Source organism: Etheostoma spectabile, chromosome 19 (genome assembly GCF_008692095.1).
Source record: "Etheostoma spectabile isolate EspeVRDwgs_2016 chromosome 19, UIUC_Espe_1.0, whole genome shotgun sequence".
Classification (NCBI taxonomy): domain Eukaryota; kingdom Metazoa; phylum Chordata; class Actinopteri; order Perciformes; family Percidae; genus Etheostoma; species Etheostoma spectabile.
Window position 1 is genome coordinate 13,727,209 of NC_045751.1, and position 18,131 is coordinate 13,745,339.

Below are 18,131 nucleotides of genomic sequence, written 5' to 3' on the forward strand. Positions count from 1 at the left end.
AAGTTGGTTTTTATATTGGACCTTGGATATTTAACACATTTGAAAAATCTATTATGCAGCTTGACCTTCTCCATGACATATCTATCTTAAAATACTTTTGGTGAACAACTCAACTAACTCCCCTTTTGCAAAAACCCACCCTTTGATTTTGTAAATATTTTTTACTCTCAAAAAAATGCTATACATGTATTCTGCAGCTTGACCTTTTGACCTATCCATCTCAAAACACTTTTGGTGAACACAGATAACTCCCCTGCACATAACACAAAGGTTTTAAAAACAAACAAACACCCATTGATGATTTATGATAGGTTTATAGCTTTTTTAACATTAAAAAATATTTATAAAATCAAAGGGTGGGTTTTTTGAAAAAAGTAGCTTTGTGTTGCATGGGAGTTGGCTGTGTTCACCAGAAGTGTTTTAAGATGGATAGGTCATAAGGTTAAGCTGCATATTGGATTTTTCAAATGTGTCGAATATCCATGGTTCATTATAAAACCAACTTGACCAAAGTTATTTCTGTGTGTGTCTGTGTGTGTGTGTGTGTGTGTGTGTGTGTGTGTGTGTGTGTGTGTGTGTGTGTGTGTGTGTGTGTGGGATGTTTTGTACAGTTTTATAGATAGTACCTGTAAAAGATGGTGCGTAACAATTCTTTTTGATGTTTTCTTTGTTTTTTTACGGTTGTGCACAATAAATCTTGTTATGTCAAACATTTCCGTTTGACTATGTATTCCTGCAGTCAATAAAGTTATGATTGTAGGCCACTCTATAAAAAAATCATACAACTATTACTCTTTCTTGAGTAAAATGTTGCACAAATACATTTAAAAAAACTATATGCAATTCAATTTAAATTATGGGGAATAAAAAATCACATCTTATTATTTAGAGATCACGTGTCTCAAATGTTATTTCCATATAATTACACAGTTTTACAAATTAGAATTGCTACAAAAGTAGGGGGTTTATCTGATAAAGATTTTTTCTCACACATATAATCGTTAAAAAAACTCGCTACAGTACACTATATATAGGCTACTGTATATAGGCTGTTGCTATTGTGATTTTCAATGTAGAATAGAATAGAATAGAATGCCTTTATTGTCATTATGCACAAGTACACGGTACTAGTGCAACGAGATTAAAGCAATCCGTTTACAGCGTTGACACAAAAAGTATGAGAATATAAGATATCAAAAATCAAAAATATAAAGTCAAAAATATAAAGTGTAGGTAGTGCAGAGAAAAAAAAAAAAAAAGAGAGGGGCGGGGGGTGCTGGCGCACAGTCCTGAGTCCGGAGAGCAACTGTATATATATTCATATATAAATTAGCTTTGAATACACATTGTGTAAACATAGATAAGTGTTAACAACTAATAAATAATATTGCACAGTGATGAAATGAAATGATTAAGTACTAATATCAAAAAATAAATATTGCACAGTAATGGATAAGGTTAATATATAAAATATTGCACTGTATGAAAAGTGCAGGCATACTGCCGCATTGAGTAAGTTTCTCTTTCTCCTTGTCATTTACATTAAACCGATGTCTGCCTCGGTTACAGCAACCAACTCATGCCTCCTGCCTGCATGGCCCGTGCATGGAAATGGGCGTGCCATCCCGTCCGTGTTAAAATAGTCTCTCCAATGAGAGCGGCCCACGTTTCCAGCCAAACACGGATGCGCGGCGTGTGGGTCGGTGTGGACCAACCGCGTAAATGTAGGGCGAAAAGGGAGGGGACGACTACACCGGAGCCAGTAAAGTTTCGTGTACAAACTGTTCAGGCTGTCAGCTGTTTACTGTCATCATGTTACACCAAGGTGTGTTTTGAGCTCAACCTAAGCCCAGTGAGTCCCTGTCAGTGTGGGAATGGAGAATGTCTTAAATCGTTAACACTTTCAGGGGGAACCTTTTAGCTGCGTACCTCATTTCTACACGGAATACTGTAACACCGGGACCGTAAATACACCGTCGTAGATATTACTTGCGGTCTGACAGTGGAGAAATGATGACGATTTGATAAGGAGTAATGCTGGAGTAATGCCGTTTCAATGAGACCAAGCGGTGTTTTCACTCGACGTGAAAGCAGAACTTCCCGTAGTTGGCTGGTTCCGGTGTGAATGACAGTGTGAGTAGTTTGAGTGATGGAGTCGTGTCGGCGGAGAGGACTCAGCGGGGTCCTGTGCTCCCTGTCCCTGCTGTGTGTCATCCTGGACATCCAGCTGGACGGTAAGGCTCCTTTTACACTCTTCTTTGCAGCCGTTAATGTTTCCTACTGTGACCAAACGTTGGCTGAATGTTACTAACTGGTGTTAACAGGCAACACCACATCACCCCAGTCTGTCAGTATATCAACCAACCCCACCTATAAAATAAAGGGATGCACACAGTACTGCATCACTGTTTCTTATCCAGCAAGATATTTCATTAAGACTGGGACGATATGCTTTTGTCTTGATGCGATACTTTCACGATATATCTATGGGTGCAGATTCGACTTGTATTGTGATTTTTGTACAAGTATTCTATAGTATTTAGTATTGGGATTTTTATTCGATCCTAGAAGTATTGCGGTTCGATAGTATTCAGTATTGGGATTTTCTTTTCCTTCTTTCATAAACCAAAGTTGAAGAACACCCTTTTAGAGACAATATAGCATGAGACATTTCTAAAAAAAAAACCTTTTTTTTTCTAAAAAGAATGCACAACACATGTCAGTCAGTCTGACATGTATTTCATTTGTGAAAAAGTAACATGCATGTTCTGCTTTTTCTGCTTTCGCCCAGTTTAACTGTTAAAATGATGCAGTCAGCGGTAGCGTATAAACAAACTATTTAGGTGAATCATTGGTAATGAGTCGTAAGTTAACCTAGCTATTGCTGCTTTTAGTAAATAAAAAAATGAGGACTTTTCCTTCACTGCTACAATTAAAGGAATATTTGACAAGTTTTTTGTTTTTTTAAAGCAGAAGGAAACTTGTTTTAGACAAATGGAGGTAAAGCTGTGTCAGGTTGAATACTCAAATCAAAATAGGCTTTGAATAGTTGTCTGGATAACCTGCAACCTAATACGCAGTAACTACATTTCTGATCTGCGTAACCATTTGTTTTATGTAACACACTGACTCATTAACTGTTAGAATGACTATAAAACATAAATTATAATAAAGTGAATGTAATCCCATGGATTGGATTTTTGAGCTACTTGTGAAAGATGTAAAGATGTATTATAGCTGACTGTAATTAGAAAATGAACTCTAGTAAAAACTTGACAGACAAAATAAAGCTGCTGTTATAATGTTGTCGCTATCTCTTTTTCATGGGTATATTTCTAGCGAGGCTCCGTCTTATGTTTCAGGTGTCTTAGGGGCGACTCATGCCGAGATCGAGCACCACTTGGAGATGGGCCGCAAACTATTGGCTGCTGGTCAGCTGGCCGAAGCCTTGTCCCACTACCACTCTGCAGTGGGTAAGGTTACACACACACGCACACGCACACACACACACACACACACACACACACACACACACACACACACACACCTATACTGGCTGACATTTTCGGTCTATGTCTCTGTTCCAATAATGCCTCTCCTCTTTCTTTACTTCAGTACAGACAAGAAAGGTTTGTTTTTGTACAGAAAGAATGACATTTGGTAGTTTTGACAGACTCAAAATTGAGTGTTCTGGACATTTTACAGAGGGCGACTCTAAGAATTACCTGACCTACTACAAGCGAGCTGCAGTGTTCCTGGCTATGGGAAAATCCAAATCTGCCCTGCCGGACCTAACCAAATCCATCCAGCTCAAGCCTGACTTCCTGGCTGTAAGTTCAGCCAAGTTCACCCGATCACAACCTGAAAATAGGGTTTTGCGTTGATGTTCTTATCATGTTTCTTTCTCTCTCTTGGGTCTCTTTTTTTTGCTTTCCCACGTCTCCTTTTCTCGACATCCCTTCTCTTTATGATCCTGCATGGTCAGGCGCGGTTGCAGAGAGGGAACATCCTGTTAAAGCAGGGCAACACACAGGAGTCCAGGGAGGACTTTGAAGCAGTGGTAAGTTTAAGCCCCACATCACTGGTTCTATCTTTTTTTTGTGTTTTACTTAAAATAGCAATGTTGTCAGAATAAGTCATCCTTTAATCCATTTGTTTTTTTTAGCTGCAACGCTCCCCAGACCACGAAGAAGCTCAGGACCAGCTGATGAGAGCAAACGAGCTGGAGGAGCTGCAGGAGGAGGCCCATGCTGCGTACCACCAAGGGGACTATAGTGCTACCATCAGCCTGCATGAGAGAATCATTGAGGTGTGTCAGCTCTAAAATATAAAAAAAAGTCCTTTGCATTCATTTTGTCTGTCATCTTATTTTCCTAGTTGTACTGCTAGATTATTTACCATTATGTTCAAAATCTGTCAATCATATATACAAAAAGGGCATTATAATGTAAATTTGATCAAAATCTCAATCTTTTCTCGTCCTGTGAAGTGTGAATATCATTTAGCTGTCACATTTGGTTGGTTTGGTGATGATGGTGAAAGTATGATTGTGAGTTCCCTTTGCTGTTCAGATGAATTAACATGTAGTTTGCACCTGTGTCCATTAACTCTTTATAAAAACTTCTTCAGATCTCTCCGTGGGATCCTGAGTCGCGGGAGCTTCGTGCAGAATGCTACATCCGAATGGGGGATCCACAGAAAGCCATCCAGGATCTGACGCCGACCACGAGGCTTCGCAACGACAACCGCGCTGCCTTCCTGAAGCTCAGCATGCTGCACTACAGCCTCGGAGATCACCACGAGTCACTCAAGTGAGCGTTGTCGCTGGAATAAACAAACGTAGTTGATTCACTCGGCCGAGTCATGCAAATTAAACTCATTTTCATCCCGAGAGCTTCTGTTTTACCATGTTGTTTTGACGAAGTCAAAATGGGTGTCTCACTCCTCTGTTTCTGTGCAGTCACATCCGAGAGTGTCTGAAGCTGGACCAGGATGACAAAGAGTGTTTCAGCCACTACAAGCAGGTGAAAAAGCTCAGCAAGCAGCTGGATGCGGCAGAAGAGCTAATTGAGCAGCACAGGTCAGTACTGCAGGGACTGGTCCACTTTCCCTCCTAAATCATGATCCTCTTAGTACATCCAACATCTATGTATTTTGAAATAACTGACCTTACAATAATTTCTTTTTACATGCACTTAGGTATCAGGAAGCCATTGATAAGTATGAATCAGTGATGAAGACGGAGCCCAATGTCCCATTCTACACCAACCTGGCCAAAGAAAGGATCTGCTTCTGCCTTGTCAAGGTGAGAGAGAGACAACACTTGTCTGTACATTTACAGCTCTGAAATTGGATCTCTAGCCAAGTGATAGTCAGTTGGTGGCCTAATTGTTGCATCTCATGGCTCTGTAGTCCGTTAACCTTTTTTCTCTGTGACAAATGGTACAGAATACGTAACACTTTTACATTTTTAAAAATAATGTGCGGTCAGTTTTCCTTTTTGATCTCGGCTGGTATCACACTTACCACTTCCAAAGCTCAATGCTGACTCATTTTTCCTCAATCTTGCCAATTCTAGATCAACTTGGCTTGGGAGGCTATAGACGTGTGTTCAGAGGCTCACCAAAGAGACCCCCGCAACGCCAACGTCCTCCGAGACCGGGCCGAGGCTTACATCCTCAACCAGGAGTACGAAAAAGGTATTGGGTTTCCCTACACCCGTCTCAGCGACATGTTGACTATGTTACAGTCATAAGCCAGTTTGTAAAAACCTTGGTTTAACAGGAAGCAAGCAGTCTTTGATTTTTAGAACTATATACTACTTAGAAACTTGGAAAAGGAAGATCTTGCATTTGCACCGATGTTCAAACCCCAATTCTAATGAAATTTGGAAGTTGTGTAAAACGTTAAAATAAACAACAGAATACAATTTTATTGTCAAATCTGGACTGAAAAAAGGTACTGTATTTCTAAACCAAATGTAGTATTGTCCACAGCACAAGTGGCAGACCAAACATTTTTTTAAATGTCTTTTAATACCTGTTTCGTGTCAGCCGTGGAGGACTACCTAGAGGCGAGAGAGTTTGACAGCGAAGGCGAACGCATCGACCTCAAAGAAGGGCTGGAGCGAGCACAGAAACTGCTCAAAATCTCTCGTAAGAGGGACTACTACAAAATCCTCGGTGTCGGCAGGTAACCAATCCAACCAGTTTTATTACGAACAGTGTTTACTTCCTTTGGACTGACATTGCACGCTAGATCCATCCATTATAGATGACTTTAGCAAACAGATGGCTCCAAATAACTCTTCCCAAACTCGTATTTCTCAGAAACGCGAACAAGCAGGAGATCATCAAGGCGTACAGGAAGCTGGCGCAGCAGTGGCACCCCGACAACTTCCAGTCCGAGGCTGAGAAGAAAGAAGCTGAAAAGAAGTTTATCGACATCGCGTCCGCTAAAGAAGTCCTCACTGACCCAGGTCAGGAAGATTGTCATTTTAAGCATTTAGCAGACACTTAGTTGGTTCCAAGACCCAAACCGGCTACAAAAGTGAGTTCTAAAACTAGAAATCTCAGCACTTGAGAGACAAATACTGATGTTAAAAGACACTGTTGCCAGTGCTAGAATTAAACCTGTGGCTCCTCTTGATAAATCTTTGATTGGCCGTTTGTCTCTGTGTGATGAAAGTATATACAGTAAGAAGTTGGGAAAGGAATGGGAAAATTTTTTTCCACAGTTTAACAATTAGCAAAGACACATGGGAGTATTGTCTGTTCAGACAATCCGTATCATTTTAAGGAAACTGAAGGAGGTTGTTTTGGTACAAAGTGGCATTGTACTAGTGAACTGCTATCAGGTTTGTTTGACAGAATCCAATATACGCATCATGTTAAGCAATGATTTAGCTTCCACTGGCTCAGATGTGTCCCTCCATCCTTCTTCCCAATGTCTTTGCAGAAATGAGGCAGAAGTTTGACGCCGGTGAGGATCCCCTGGACCCGGAAAACCAGCAAGGTGGAGGTGGAGGTGGACAGGGGTGGCCTCATCACTTCAACCCATTTGAGTCTGGCGGCAGCTTTCACTTCAAGTTCCACCACAATTAGAGAGGAGGACTTGACGAACACAAAGGAGAGGGGGTGGGGGACATTTGGGAAGAACCATGGCGGATTTACGGAGAAGTCTTCCTCAGAACTTGTGCTTCAGCTTGGACACAGTTTTGTCAGTTACTTGAATCTGTTGATTTTTAATGTAGCGGATCATTGAGCTGTCCAGTGAAAAAAGACCTGGACTTCTGACCACTGAAACCGAGGATCTAACTGCTGTTGAATTAACTTTTCGCGGTGGTTGAAGAAAATGAAGTATTGTCAACACTTGAGATCTCTTAGGAATGGAAAGGTGGTGGTTGAAAGCAGTCGATGTGGGTGTCAGCTCTTATTTCTCATATTTCTTTGTGCCATTCTTTGAACCTTTTTATCAAGGGACTTTTTTTTAATGCAGTAGCTGCTTGGACATTACATAGGACTGTCAGTGTGTCGATTTCTCTTCGCAGTATTCTTTAAAGGAATTCCTTAACTGAAGTTAACTGATCTCAGTCTATATTTTTGACCATGTCAAACCTTTTCTCTACTAGAGAACCAAGAATTGTATTCATCAGGACATCAGGAGGCATTTTGTTGAGTTTCTACATTAATGGTAAGTAGGTGAGACTTTAGCACTATTAAAGGAAACTTGAGGGTGTTAAAGTTTTGAAATCCTATGGATCTTAAATCAATGCCGCTCTGTGATTGTTTCTGATACTATTTTAAATTACCGTTTGGTTTCACCAGCTATCTAATTTAAATAATGTGTGAATTCTGTATTTGGCTGGAAATAGGCTATATATCCAGCTCCAGACATTATGGATGTTAACTTCTAATGAAAAGTTGGTTAAAACTGGACAAAAACAAGGCAAATGACAAAGTCATGAGTATTTAGATCTTTCCAATTTCACTCATTACAAAGCGTGTTTTTGAAAACTTGCACTTTTACCCTTTTATTTAAAAAAACACTCCACGTCTTCTCAACTCCTAAAATGTTACGGCAGGCCTTCAGAAAATAGTTTGTCTCTTTACAAAACCAAGGGCATCTTTAATGGTTATCTGAGAGCCTCATTTATCAAAAGGTCTAACAGAAAAGGGCCCATTTTAAATGTTACACTGAGCTGGATCGGTACATTAGTTACAAGTCAGCGACATATTGTATGTAAATCATAAACAGTATATTTGGTTAATTTGTCAAACAGGATGCACTAAGGCACAGTTTGAAAATGTAACCACAAAGTTGCAGATAAAGTGCAACTTTGGAAACGAGGCTCCAGTTTTACAGCCTGGAAAGACAACTGTTAACCAGGAACTAAGATGACATTCTTTTGAAGTTATTTTGTCCATAATAGCTCAAATATACAGTGACTGTAACGGCTTTCAATCCTTCCCGCTGCTCAACTGTGTGAACTAAACATGATCTGCTCTTTGTATTTAAATGGACTGACTGGGATACTTTTGTTTCGGGGTTTTCTTTTTAGGGTTTTCTGCTGTTCGTGGCATCAATTTTACTGTTGCCCAACTGAATCAGCTGACACGCTGAAGGGTATTAAAATATGGAAACATTCTAATGTGGTCCTAATTTCATGATGCGTTGCATGCAAGGGAAAGCTACAGAACATTTAGATGTTCACCCTCAGACATTTGACCCAGAGTCCTATAATTTAAATACCATTTCCCTATCTTTACTCCTTTCACTAACCTTAAGAGTACTCCACCAATATAGCCTTGCCCTCCTATAACTTTATCCAACTCACTATAATCGGTTTAAAATACAACAACAAAATGCAGAGAAATCTTGTTTTATTCCATTTTACTGTCTAAATCTGGCTCCTACATTTCCCACAATGTTGGTAACTTTATTTTTTAACTCCAGAACCTCAGATTTATTTAATTTCCTTCAGTCCATAGTGAAACATGTTCTACATATGCTTTAGCACTTCCCAAGACCTATAAAACAGACTTTCATGTGTAAAATCGGCACAGTTCCCCTTAAAAAGCATGTGGCACCCAACATATACATTTGTCAATGACAATTAAACACAAAGTTTCAAATACAGCAATGTAAAACATGAAACAGACATTTACTGTACACTGCACTGAAAGACCTTTTTCCACACACATCCAGGTAGCTGCTGTCTGCCCACACCTCATACACACATTGCACACTCAGGCAATTTACACACATGCTGTACTGCACCGCTACTGCTGCAAATGGAGACATCTTCAAGCATAGAAGGAATGGCTAAATCCAGAATATTGACACAGGAGTTGTGTATCTGCATCTGTTGGGGTGAAGTGACTGAAAACAGTCCTCCAATGAAGATGTCCATTCTCGTTTAAGCTCAGCCATACAGTTTGCTCACTGAGAGATAGACACACCGAGTGTCATCCAAACAGGAAGGTGCTTCATCAGTGGTTAGCTCCAAATCCTTGTGCGTCTTCCAGACTGTCTGCCTCCACTTCAATGGACACCACATGGTGACCGGGGATCATGGCCAGGCCCAGGACTCTGGGTTCACCCTGGGAGAACATGTCTGAAGACAAAACGGATACAAAAGACAATCACAAACATGATTCCCAGGATTTTAGGGTTGCATCTGGTGAGAAAGTGATTGTTTCACTTGACATGAAGTGTGTTGAAATGCCGTTTACCTTTAGTAAATATCCCTACTGGAATGTGTAATGTTTATACTGTAAAGGGTGTAAGCACATTACATGTTTCCTACAATGGTGAAACAGCTGGTAAGCTACCATAAAAAAAAAAATCCTTACAGTATGTTCTTATGCAACTGCTTTTCTCTTCCAACAGGTATGTAATGCTGTTGGATTTCAGACTGTCAGGTTGATAATGACACACTGGTGTCAGTGTTTTTTGCATGATGGAATAGGCTTGTTATTGTCTTTATTCTGCTTGGCCATCTTCAGTCTTCACCTACCTGTGGATTTGAGGAACTCCTGAGCTGATCCGAGGATAACGTTGCAGTCTCGGTCCGTGCAAAGAAAAAGGCCCACCAGCGTCCGTCCGTCTGTCATGCGGATCCTCATGTTCTTGTTCAGGAGCCCTTCTAGTTTCTGCCGGGCCTGGGACGCCGAGGACACATCACACTGCTCCTGGGGGTATAACAAGTGACAGAAAGGTACCAGACTTATCGACCACTGAATCCGATAGTGGAACAATCAGTCAAGTCATTGATTAGCTGATAAACAAAAATGAATTTGATTATTCTTTCATCTTATAACACGAGTACATGTGTTGCTAGTTGCAGTTTGTATTGATAACGTTAAATGCATTTAGGGAAGCTGTATACTGATTTTGCTAATATGCATAGACATTTAGATGCTTAGGTTTGCTAGCATTGAGTATCCACATATTATCTGGTAAATACAGGCTAACGTAACATAGTTTTAACAGGTGACAGTTGTATTAATGTTAGCTAACGTTACTTCGTTAGCCACCGGATCACGTTATCTATAACTGAAGCCTTAATAATAATTGAATATGTTTCAAAGATACCTTTTTTTTTCGCTAAACAGCGTAAACATTCATATAAATACAAAAAAATATGCGGAGAAACACATACATGAGCCGAAGGACCATTTTCCTCAATCATTGTTGCCATTACCCCCTTTTCTTGTCCTTCATTTGCTTACGGAGTAATTTGTCTGACGGACCAGCTAAACCGGAAACCTTATGTCCGTTTTTTTTGTTTTTTAAGTGAAAGGCCCCATCGTCACCGCCCATAGACAGTTAAAGAAGTGGTCCAACAGATCCCGTTGTTCTGAACGGAGACCAGTGAAGGCAAATAGAAGCACTTTTTCGATGATGGCTAGGTTTTACTGCGCAGCCTCCAACTGAGCTTGACGACGTAATGGTGACGTGTGCAACCTGTCTGAAAGTTGTAAGTCTTCTGGTAGCTGTGCCAAGAGAAATCTCAATCATTCCCAATCAGCAGAGTCGGAGAGCGTAGGTATATGTTAGGAGATAACATAGGCACAGGCTAATTACTGCTAACTCACATGCTAGTTAATGTTAGAAATTAAACCTAAACAGCTTATGTAAGTCGAAACGGTCTGCGAGCGTCTCCTGGCAAGACGGTAATTTGTCGACTATGCGAGGTTAAGTCGCTTGCTTATGACGCAATCGTTTGCCTATTTTTAGAAAAACGACTGCTACGGAGTCATAACGTGAGCTACAAAGTAATAGAGCATTCTGTACGTTGTTGTGTGTCTTTAAAAATAAACAGCGCACAAATAGAGTCTTAAAAACGCTTGAAATGTAAAGTTATTCACTGTCAAAGTGGCACCAAAATGAATGGCAGTCAATGGGATGCTAACGGCAGGTGATGGCTTCGTAGCATTAAAATGGCGCCATGTGAGCCACGTTTGGAGAAGAGAGGCTTACCCATAGACAGAGTAGACGCCGCATCGACCGCTACTGCCTACTGGTGCTGAAGAGCTGTGGGGCCGCCATCTTGGACCGGTCAACCGCTCCGCTCAGTGGAATGTGTTTGGCAGGTGCAATGAGCTGTCAGCGCATTTAATTGATTTTCACGCGTTTTTGTTTTTTTTTGGCTGCAAAGGTCATAGATTTAGCAATGATACACTACACATGGTTAGACGTATTTTAACACTCATAGTGGGCTTAACAGTAATAGAATATTCTGATTGGAAATAAAGTCACCAGACGTCCGAGATGAAAACAGGGAACACAATCCCCGAAAATGGAGAAAAACGGGAACATTTCCAGTTTGACAATCAATCTGATTGAAAAAAACTAAAGTTGTTTATTTAAAAACAAAACAGGGACAGAGGTAGTTTTTTAAGTGATGTAGCGTAGGCTATGATTGGTATTTTGCAAATCACACTATAAATATAATAGAGAAGCAGAAACAGATAGTGGCAGTAAAGTCAGATACAGTATTTTTAATAAGTTGAAGAAACAATATGATTATATTATTAGAGTCTACTTGAAGCTTTTTATATTTGTCTCTCTCTCTCTCTCTCTCTCTCTCTCACTCTCTCACACTCACACACACACACACACACACACACACACACACACACACACACACACACACACACACACACACACACACACAGTACTACCACGTTGTTCTGCATCCATCTGCATCCACCTCCTCCCGGCCCTTGACATGTAGCAGCCCCACTCCCAACACACACACACTAGGGTTGCACAATATTGACAAAATGTGATATTGTAATATCGATTATGAATACTGCAATATCGACATGAATTCTGATATTTTTAAACATGTGTAAACTTACAAAGATTCATAACAAATTGAACAAGATTTACCTACAACAAAAGGTTTATTTCAACTGACAGTCATATTGGACTGGTCCAGCATGAATAAATAAATAAGGACCATGTCTTCAGAACAGGACGTGTTCTACTGGTTGTGCAGTATAAAATATATAATTAAAATTAACAGGACAGCCCAACAAAATAAACTCAATATTGCATACTTATTGTGACTTTTGATATATTTGATTAAATGACTAGTTGTCGCAGATGTTATTACATAAGTATTTGGACAGATACACCTCTTTTATGTAATGTATTAGTAATATATTAATATTTATGAATGAAACGCTAATAGCCTTATGGTGATACACCTAGGCTACTCTTTGGAGGTGAACCGGGAACGTTAACGTTACAGGTTTCAAATGAACACAATATTTTCAACATTAGCTAGCTAACAAAACCACTAGTCATACCCATAGACCGTTAATATAATATATACGGTCTATGGTCATACCAGACCAAGTGAGGCTATAGCACCCAAAACCTTCAGAGTATTGAACTAAGCAAATTGCTTATCAATTCAACACAGAGATTGTCTTCTTTGAAAAGTTACATAGTCTAACTTTGACACATTGTGGGCCCAGGGTCACCAACTTCCTCGACTCTTGTACCTGTTATACCTGTAAATTAAAGAAATGATCTATTTCAGTTTCCAAGATCCTGGAGGTCCTCCATAAATGTACAGCCTTTTATTTTTGTTTTGTGACTAAAATGTGGTGATTTTAAATCTGTGTCTATAAAAGTAAATAAAAATAAATTAAATACAGATATTTTGTTTTATTTTATTTTAGTTACCTGCATTTTAATGCAGGTAACTACAGTGTTAACCAATTACTCAGACCATGTGTCATTCCTGGGCAAGAGAAGAAAAGATAAGATATGATAAGACAAGACATGATAGGTGAATAGCTACACTCCTGATTCACCCATGTCTTTTTGACATCTTGTTTTTCTCAGACCCCCATTGATCCACTGACTTACTGTGGGAAGTGCTACACATCCAGGAGAGAAGACATGCTTCCCTCTCTCACACTGACAGGGCCAATGGCGTTGGAGAACGGGTGGAGGAGGGATGAATAGTACAGGTGGGACTGCACAATGTTACAGCTGTAGGTGAATATCATTCTTTTTCGTTTGATTGACTCAAAATAAGCATACAAAGTTGTCTTTTTTAGGCAGTAGTTTAGAACCCTTTTTGGCTCGTAGCCCCTTGATGTGAAGCAATGTTTACGTGTGGCCACTTCGTCACAAGTACATGTCTGCTTTTAGCGACCAGTCCAACCCAAATGGATTTAAGGTAAACATGTGTTCAGTACTCTACATGAATTTACATCTAAATTTAGAAATGCCCACGTGTGAACAGATTCCCAACAGATGCACTGAAAACTAACTGAACCTGAGTGCCCTCATGGCTCTGATAGATGTCCACTGTCTCTGTGTGACATGGCCACATCATTGCATGTCAAAATCTATACTGTTGATTTGAGTTTTTTTTTGCAGAGATGGGGGCAGAGACCTTCCTAGAACCAGAATAAAAGATTGTTAAACAAATTACACACTGATGAAACTTCAAGTCTCAAAGGGCAGAAGAAGCCATAATTGGAACCTAATAACTGGCTCACGCAAGACTAAATAGAAAGATAATATGTCAAACTTTCACTTAAAACCAGTTGTTGGGACATGTAAAGTTAGCTTTTGCTCTATCGGCCCCGCTGCGTGAGTGTAATTTAAGCCTATATCTGCTCTCCGGGTCGCCTCAGTTCAGACAGCTCAGCTCTAAATGGAGCACATGAGCCGGTGTCTTCCTCTGTGTGTCACACTGCATAAAATCTGGGTTAGCTACAGCGCAGCACCCAGGGGAGGCGCTTTTCCCTCTCATCCTCGACATGTCTCCCTGCCAAACGGACACGGGAGGGGGGTAGCCACAACACAGTAGTGCAGTGTGTCAGGGCCTGCGGCATATGAGAGAGAGTCCTGGCCAGTTTCACCCTTTTTTTTTTTTTTCTCCAGACGCATAGTGAGACACATGCACAGTCATGGCTACAAATACCTTACACACACATGCATGATGTGGGTGACGGTATATGTTCTGCACACACAAATGCACATAGAAACTCGCACGTCTCAGCCACCTAATTTGGTAACAGCAGCCACCTCAGTGGCCAGAGGCTTTGTGGGGGGGCTCCAGTGACACACTCTCCCTGCACAGATACACACATTTCCTCCCTCCGTGTCATTGCACCGTGTCTCTCTTGGCAGATGTAGCCGTTGGATCAGACACTTACAAATTCCTCTCATGTCATTTGTGGGAGCGGGGAAGCTGAGCTGGAGCGGTACAAGCACCTGTTGCAGCGGGGAGAGGAGCGTGCACAGCAGACGGGGCGTAATTGAAATACTTGTTTACATAATATCCAGTTATTGGTGTAAACATCCTCAGCTCAATGAGTAAGATACACAGACAGATCGTAGACAGGAGAGACCTTTAAAATCCAAAAGTGATCTGGGGATGGTTCACCATATCCAATGAAAAGGGATGGCACTCTCACTCATAACATAAATACAAATTGGTTGGGAAAGCAGTTTAGTTAATTTATGGGCTATTTTGTGGGTTGAATTATTTTGTGTAAAGGTATGATGCGACTTTATCGAATACCAAAGTAGTGTAGTGCCAGCTTGCAATAGCATTTGAGTTGCATAAATATTTTAAATGGAAAGACAGTTAAATTTTAAAATGAGTCTTGTTCAGTGTTGCTCCGTGACAAACTGTGTCAAATTACCTGATTGTTGCATTGACTGGCACAACATTATTATGTCATAAAAAATAGATTAGGCTTACACAGGCATTGTGTGAACATATTAAAAGTCCCATGGCATGAAAATGTCACTTTATGAGTTTTTTTCAGCAGTGGCTAGAAAATGGTGATAGGTGTAAACCAAGCCCTGGGTATCCTGCTCTGCCTTGGGCCCAAATGGGCTGATCTGGAATCTTGCCCCTTATGACCTCATAAGGGGAAAGGTTACCTCCCCTTTCTCAGCTTTGCCCGCCCAGAGAATTTGGCCCAGAGAGAGACATCACGGCTTTCAAACGAGCAAAGTGGCAGTTGGTCATGGCCACACCCCCAGCCTTCACCTTGCCCCCCCCCCCCCCCCTCCTCCTCAAAAGCTACAGATTCAGAAATAGCACATACTAAGGAAAGCTGGTTGTGGGACTGGCTCTAGGGGCTGTAATTCTGCACCAAGGCTGAATTTTGGGAAAGAGACTTCAGACATGGTATTAGGGGACCACTAAGGTCTATATAAAAGCATCCAAAAAGCACCATGTCATGGGACCTTTAAAGTAAAACATCCTTGAATTTTAGAAGCAGTGGATGTAGAACTTTAAAATATCTTACCCTTCTTCGGGAATGAGAAAAATTATATATGAAATATGAGTAAATCTGTTGTAGGCCTATTCAACAGCCATATTTTTAAATGAGGCACTGTTGACAGTAGATAATCCTCTCACTGATTTAAATTTGTGATTTTTTTTTTTAAATTAGACATTTTGAGAATTAAATGTTTTCTTCCTGCTGTTTTTACATTTGGACATATACTGTAGGTAGAAAAGCACAGGTGTTACTAATATCATTAACGAGTGTCCCAGTAAGCTTTGACAGTGAGACAGCGTGCATAACACCAGGACCCTGAAACTAGAGCAGCTTAATGAAATTTGCCCATAATGAATTTTATTATTTACACCCTACAGTGAAAAGGGGCCTATATTCCACAATAAAATAATAATAAAAAGATATTAACACAAGCTCCACTTCCAAGCTTTTTTTCCTCAAGGTTTTAAGCACATCTCAGTCCCAATCAAGGATTTATTTTGTCAAGTTCATGAATGAACCCGTGACCAGAGATGCTGGGATATTCATGTGATTCAATGGCCTCTCACTGCTAATAAACGGAGCTCTTCTACATTGAGGAAATCCATGCATTCATAATGCAAATGATTATTGTATTTTTCTTTAAGAGAATAAATGCATTTTATTGCATTAGTTGAATGCGATGACATTTTAGCCGAATGAAAAGTTAAACTACATATATTTCTCTACTTAAAGGCTTTGTAAGAAGCTCACCGGGATGTTTCAGTCCGTATCGGAACATTTTTCATATTTCATCTGCCACAGTTTCTCCTGTCCGACCCTAAAATTGGTTTTGAGGTTTGAATGTGAAAGGCACATCAAATCCTCTTTTGCCAAAACAAAAGTGCCCTGAGCAGCCACTGAGGGCTGGCTGGGGTTGAGGGATTCCCATGGCCTTACTGCCATCCAGTCTACACAGCCTGCTGCTCAGGAGATTTTACAGTAAGAGTTCACAAAACCTCCTGCGTTTCTTTAAAACCTCTGTCCCTAGAGATGGAATATGTGCTTTGACCTGTTTAATATGGCGGTTAATGGAGGGATGAATATAGTTTGCATATTGTGAATTGTTTCCATCCTCACCACAAATAGTTAATTTTTAAGCAATACAATCTGATGTAAGTCTGGGCATGGCTGCGGCAGATTTTCCCAACCCCCCTCTCTCAATCCCTCCCCAGCACTCACACGCACGCGCACACACACACACACACACACACACACACACACTCACACACACACACACACAACCCTGCTGCTGCTCCAAAATATTTTTATACAACGGTGGGGGCTCCGGAGAATATAAGGTGGCCATATTTGATTGATTTGTGTCGGGCTCTGCAATGCAGAAAGAGAGAGTTGTTGCTTTTGATCTTGCAAGTGACACCAGGAGTCTGTCGGATTCGTGACTGATCCGGACTGGGAGAGAGGGAGAAAAGAGAAGGGGAGGGGGGCAGACAGAAAAGAAATAAACAAGTAACAATGTAACTTACATGCAGTCACACACCCCTTTCTCTTGTAACAATGTGTACGTTTTTACGGAGGGAGGGGGCGCGCAGAGGGAGAAAGAGAGACGGAGAGAGATAGAGAAAGGAGGAGGGGGGTGCGTTCTGAAATAATATAGTCAGCCATTTTTTATGTAAGGGGATTTTTTTTCTTATTGGGGGGGTTGTTAAAAAATAAATATAAGAGGGCGGCCATCTTTGTTGCTCTGCCTAGTGTAAAATATTTCAAAACGCCCCCCACTTTTTTCTGTGCCGATTTGAATATTAAATAAATATTACACATTCGGGGCAAGAATATGCTTTTTTGAATACAAGGACGGATCCAATGACAGGAATATAATGTCCTCTCCTCTCCGATCCTGTGAGGAAGACGAGGGCATGGTGGTTAATTCCGAGGGAGGAGATTTTGATGAAGAAGACGACGACCGAGACCTAGACGAGAACGCAAGCGACATAAACTCGCCGGCGGCGCCTCGGGAAACTGCAACATCAGCCGCGCCAGGTACAGTAAAGAAAACTGGCGGACAAGTCGGGAGCGCGCACACCAAATAAAAACACACTTACTGGCAGTATAATGCTGGAGAAAGGGCACGTTAGAAGTAGCCGGAACCCGCAGTTTGTGCCCCATATCTGTGATTCTCCAGGTCCAGGAGAAACAAGCGAGGACTCGGGTGCGCGCCTACAAAATACTTACTTCTTACTAGTCCAGATATTTTTTTTCTAAACCAGGCGCATGTTTCACCACCTTAAAGCGCTATGTAGTCACTATTTATTGCACCTATAGGTTACTGTAGGTGCCATATTTGCAGCTACAAGAGGC

General features: G+C 40.8%; 3 protein-coding genes and 1 long non-coding RNA gene across 9 annotated transcripts in view; 2 read left to right on the forward strand and 2 right to left on the reverse strand.

The window, feature by feature from the left end:
• Positions 1-1,727: 1,727 nt before the first annotated feature.
• On the forward strand, positions 1,728-8,644 carry dnajc3b (DnaJ (Hsp40) homolog, subfamily C, member 3b). The gene is made up of 12 exons (XM_032543918.1): positions 1,728-2,234; positions 3,363-3,473; positions 3,706-3,830; positions 3,986-4,060; positions 4,166-4,309; positions 4,630-4,811; positions 4,961-5,080; positions 5,200-5,305; positions 5,579-5,699; positions 6,054-6,192; positions 6,330-6,478; positions 6,958-8,644. Exons 1-12 carry the CDS (start codon positions 2,150-2,152, stop codon positions 7,101-7,103), a joined length of 1,503 nt encoding a protein of 500 aa, XP_032399809.1. The 5' UTR covers positions 1,728-2,149; the 3' UTR covers positions 7,104-8,644.
• Positions 8,645-9,194: 550 nt separating this feature from the next.
• Positions 9,195-10,933, reverse strand: naa38 (N-alpha-acetyltransferase 38, NatC auxiliary subunit). The gene is made up of 3 exons (XM_032543919.1): positions 10,664-10,933; positions 10,019-10,193; positions 9,195-9,616 (listed from the first exon to the last, which is right to left on the reverse strand). The coding sequence occupies exons 1-3, from the start codon at positions 10,700-10,702 to the stop codon at positions 9,492-9,494; spliced, it is 339 nt and encodes a 112-aa protein (XP_032399810.1). The 5' UTR covers positions 10,703-10,933; the 3' UTR covers positions 9,195-9,491.
• A 2,472-nt stretch (positions 10,934-13,405) lies between these two features.
• Positions 13,406-18,131, forward strand: part of chd3 (chromodomain helicase DNA binding protein 3) — a 46,821-nt gene continuing 42,095 nt past the window's right edge. Inside the window, exon 1 of one of the 6 annotated variants that reach the window (XM_032543915.1) lies at positions 13,406-13,493. In XM_032543915.1, the coding sequence (XP_032399806.1) occupies positions 13,481-13,493 (13 nt within the window). In that variant the 5' untranslated portion in view covers positions 13,406-13,480. Of the gene's footprint in view, positions 13,494-17,285; positions 17,814-18,131 lie in introns of those variants that run through there. The other 5 variants (XM_032543914.1, XM_032543917.1, XM_032543912.1 and 2 more) reach the window with 5 other exon arrangements.
• LOC116706896 (uncharacterized) overlaps positions 13,607-18,131 on the reverse strand; it is a 4,687-nt gene continuing 162 nt past the window's right edge. Inside the window, exons 1-2 of the long non-coding RNA XR_004336360.1 lie at positions 17,876-18,131; positions 13,607-14,751 (exon numbers count right to left, since the gene is read on the reverse strand). The exon at positions 17,876-18,131 is cut by the window's right edge and continues 162 nt beyond it. This is a non-coding gene — a long non-coding RNA (uncharacterized LOC116706896). The remainder of the gene's footprint in view (positions 14,752-17,875) is intronic.

Coding starts and splice junctions, on each gene's coding strand:
- dnajc3b (XM_032543918.1), top strand. CDS start 2,150: ATGGAGTCGTGTCGGCGGAGAGGACTCAGCGGGGTCCTGTGCTCCCTG. Junction 3,474..3,705: donor CCACTACCACTCTGCAGTGG/GTAAGGTTACAC, acceptor GACATTTTACAG/AGGGCGACTCTAAGAATTAC. Junction 3,831..3,985: donor TCAAGCCTGACTTCCTGGCT/GTAAGTTCAGCC, acceptor CTGCATGGTCAG/GCGCGGTTGCAGAGAGGGAA.
- naa38 (XM_032543919.1), bottom strand. CDS start 10,702: ATGGCAACAATGATTGAGGAAAATGGTCCTTCGGCTCAT. Junction 10,194..10,663: donor AAAATGGTCCTTCGGCTCAT/GTATGTGTTTCT, acceptor TTATACCCCCAG/GAGCAGTGTGATGTGTCCTC. Junction 9,617..10,018: donor GGAGTTCCTCAAATCCACAG/GTAGGTGAAGAC, acceptor TTTTGTCTTCAG/ACATGTTCTCCCAGGGTGAA.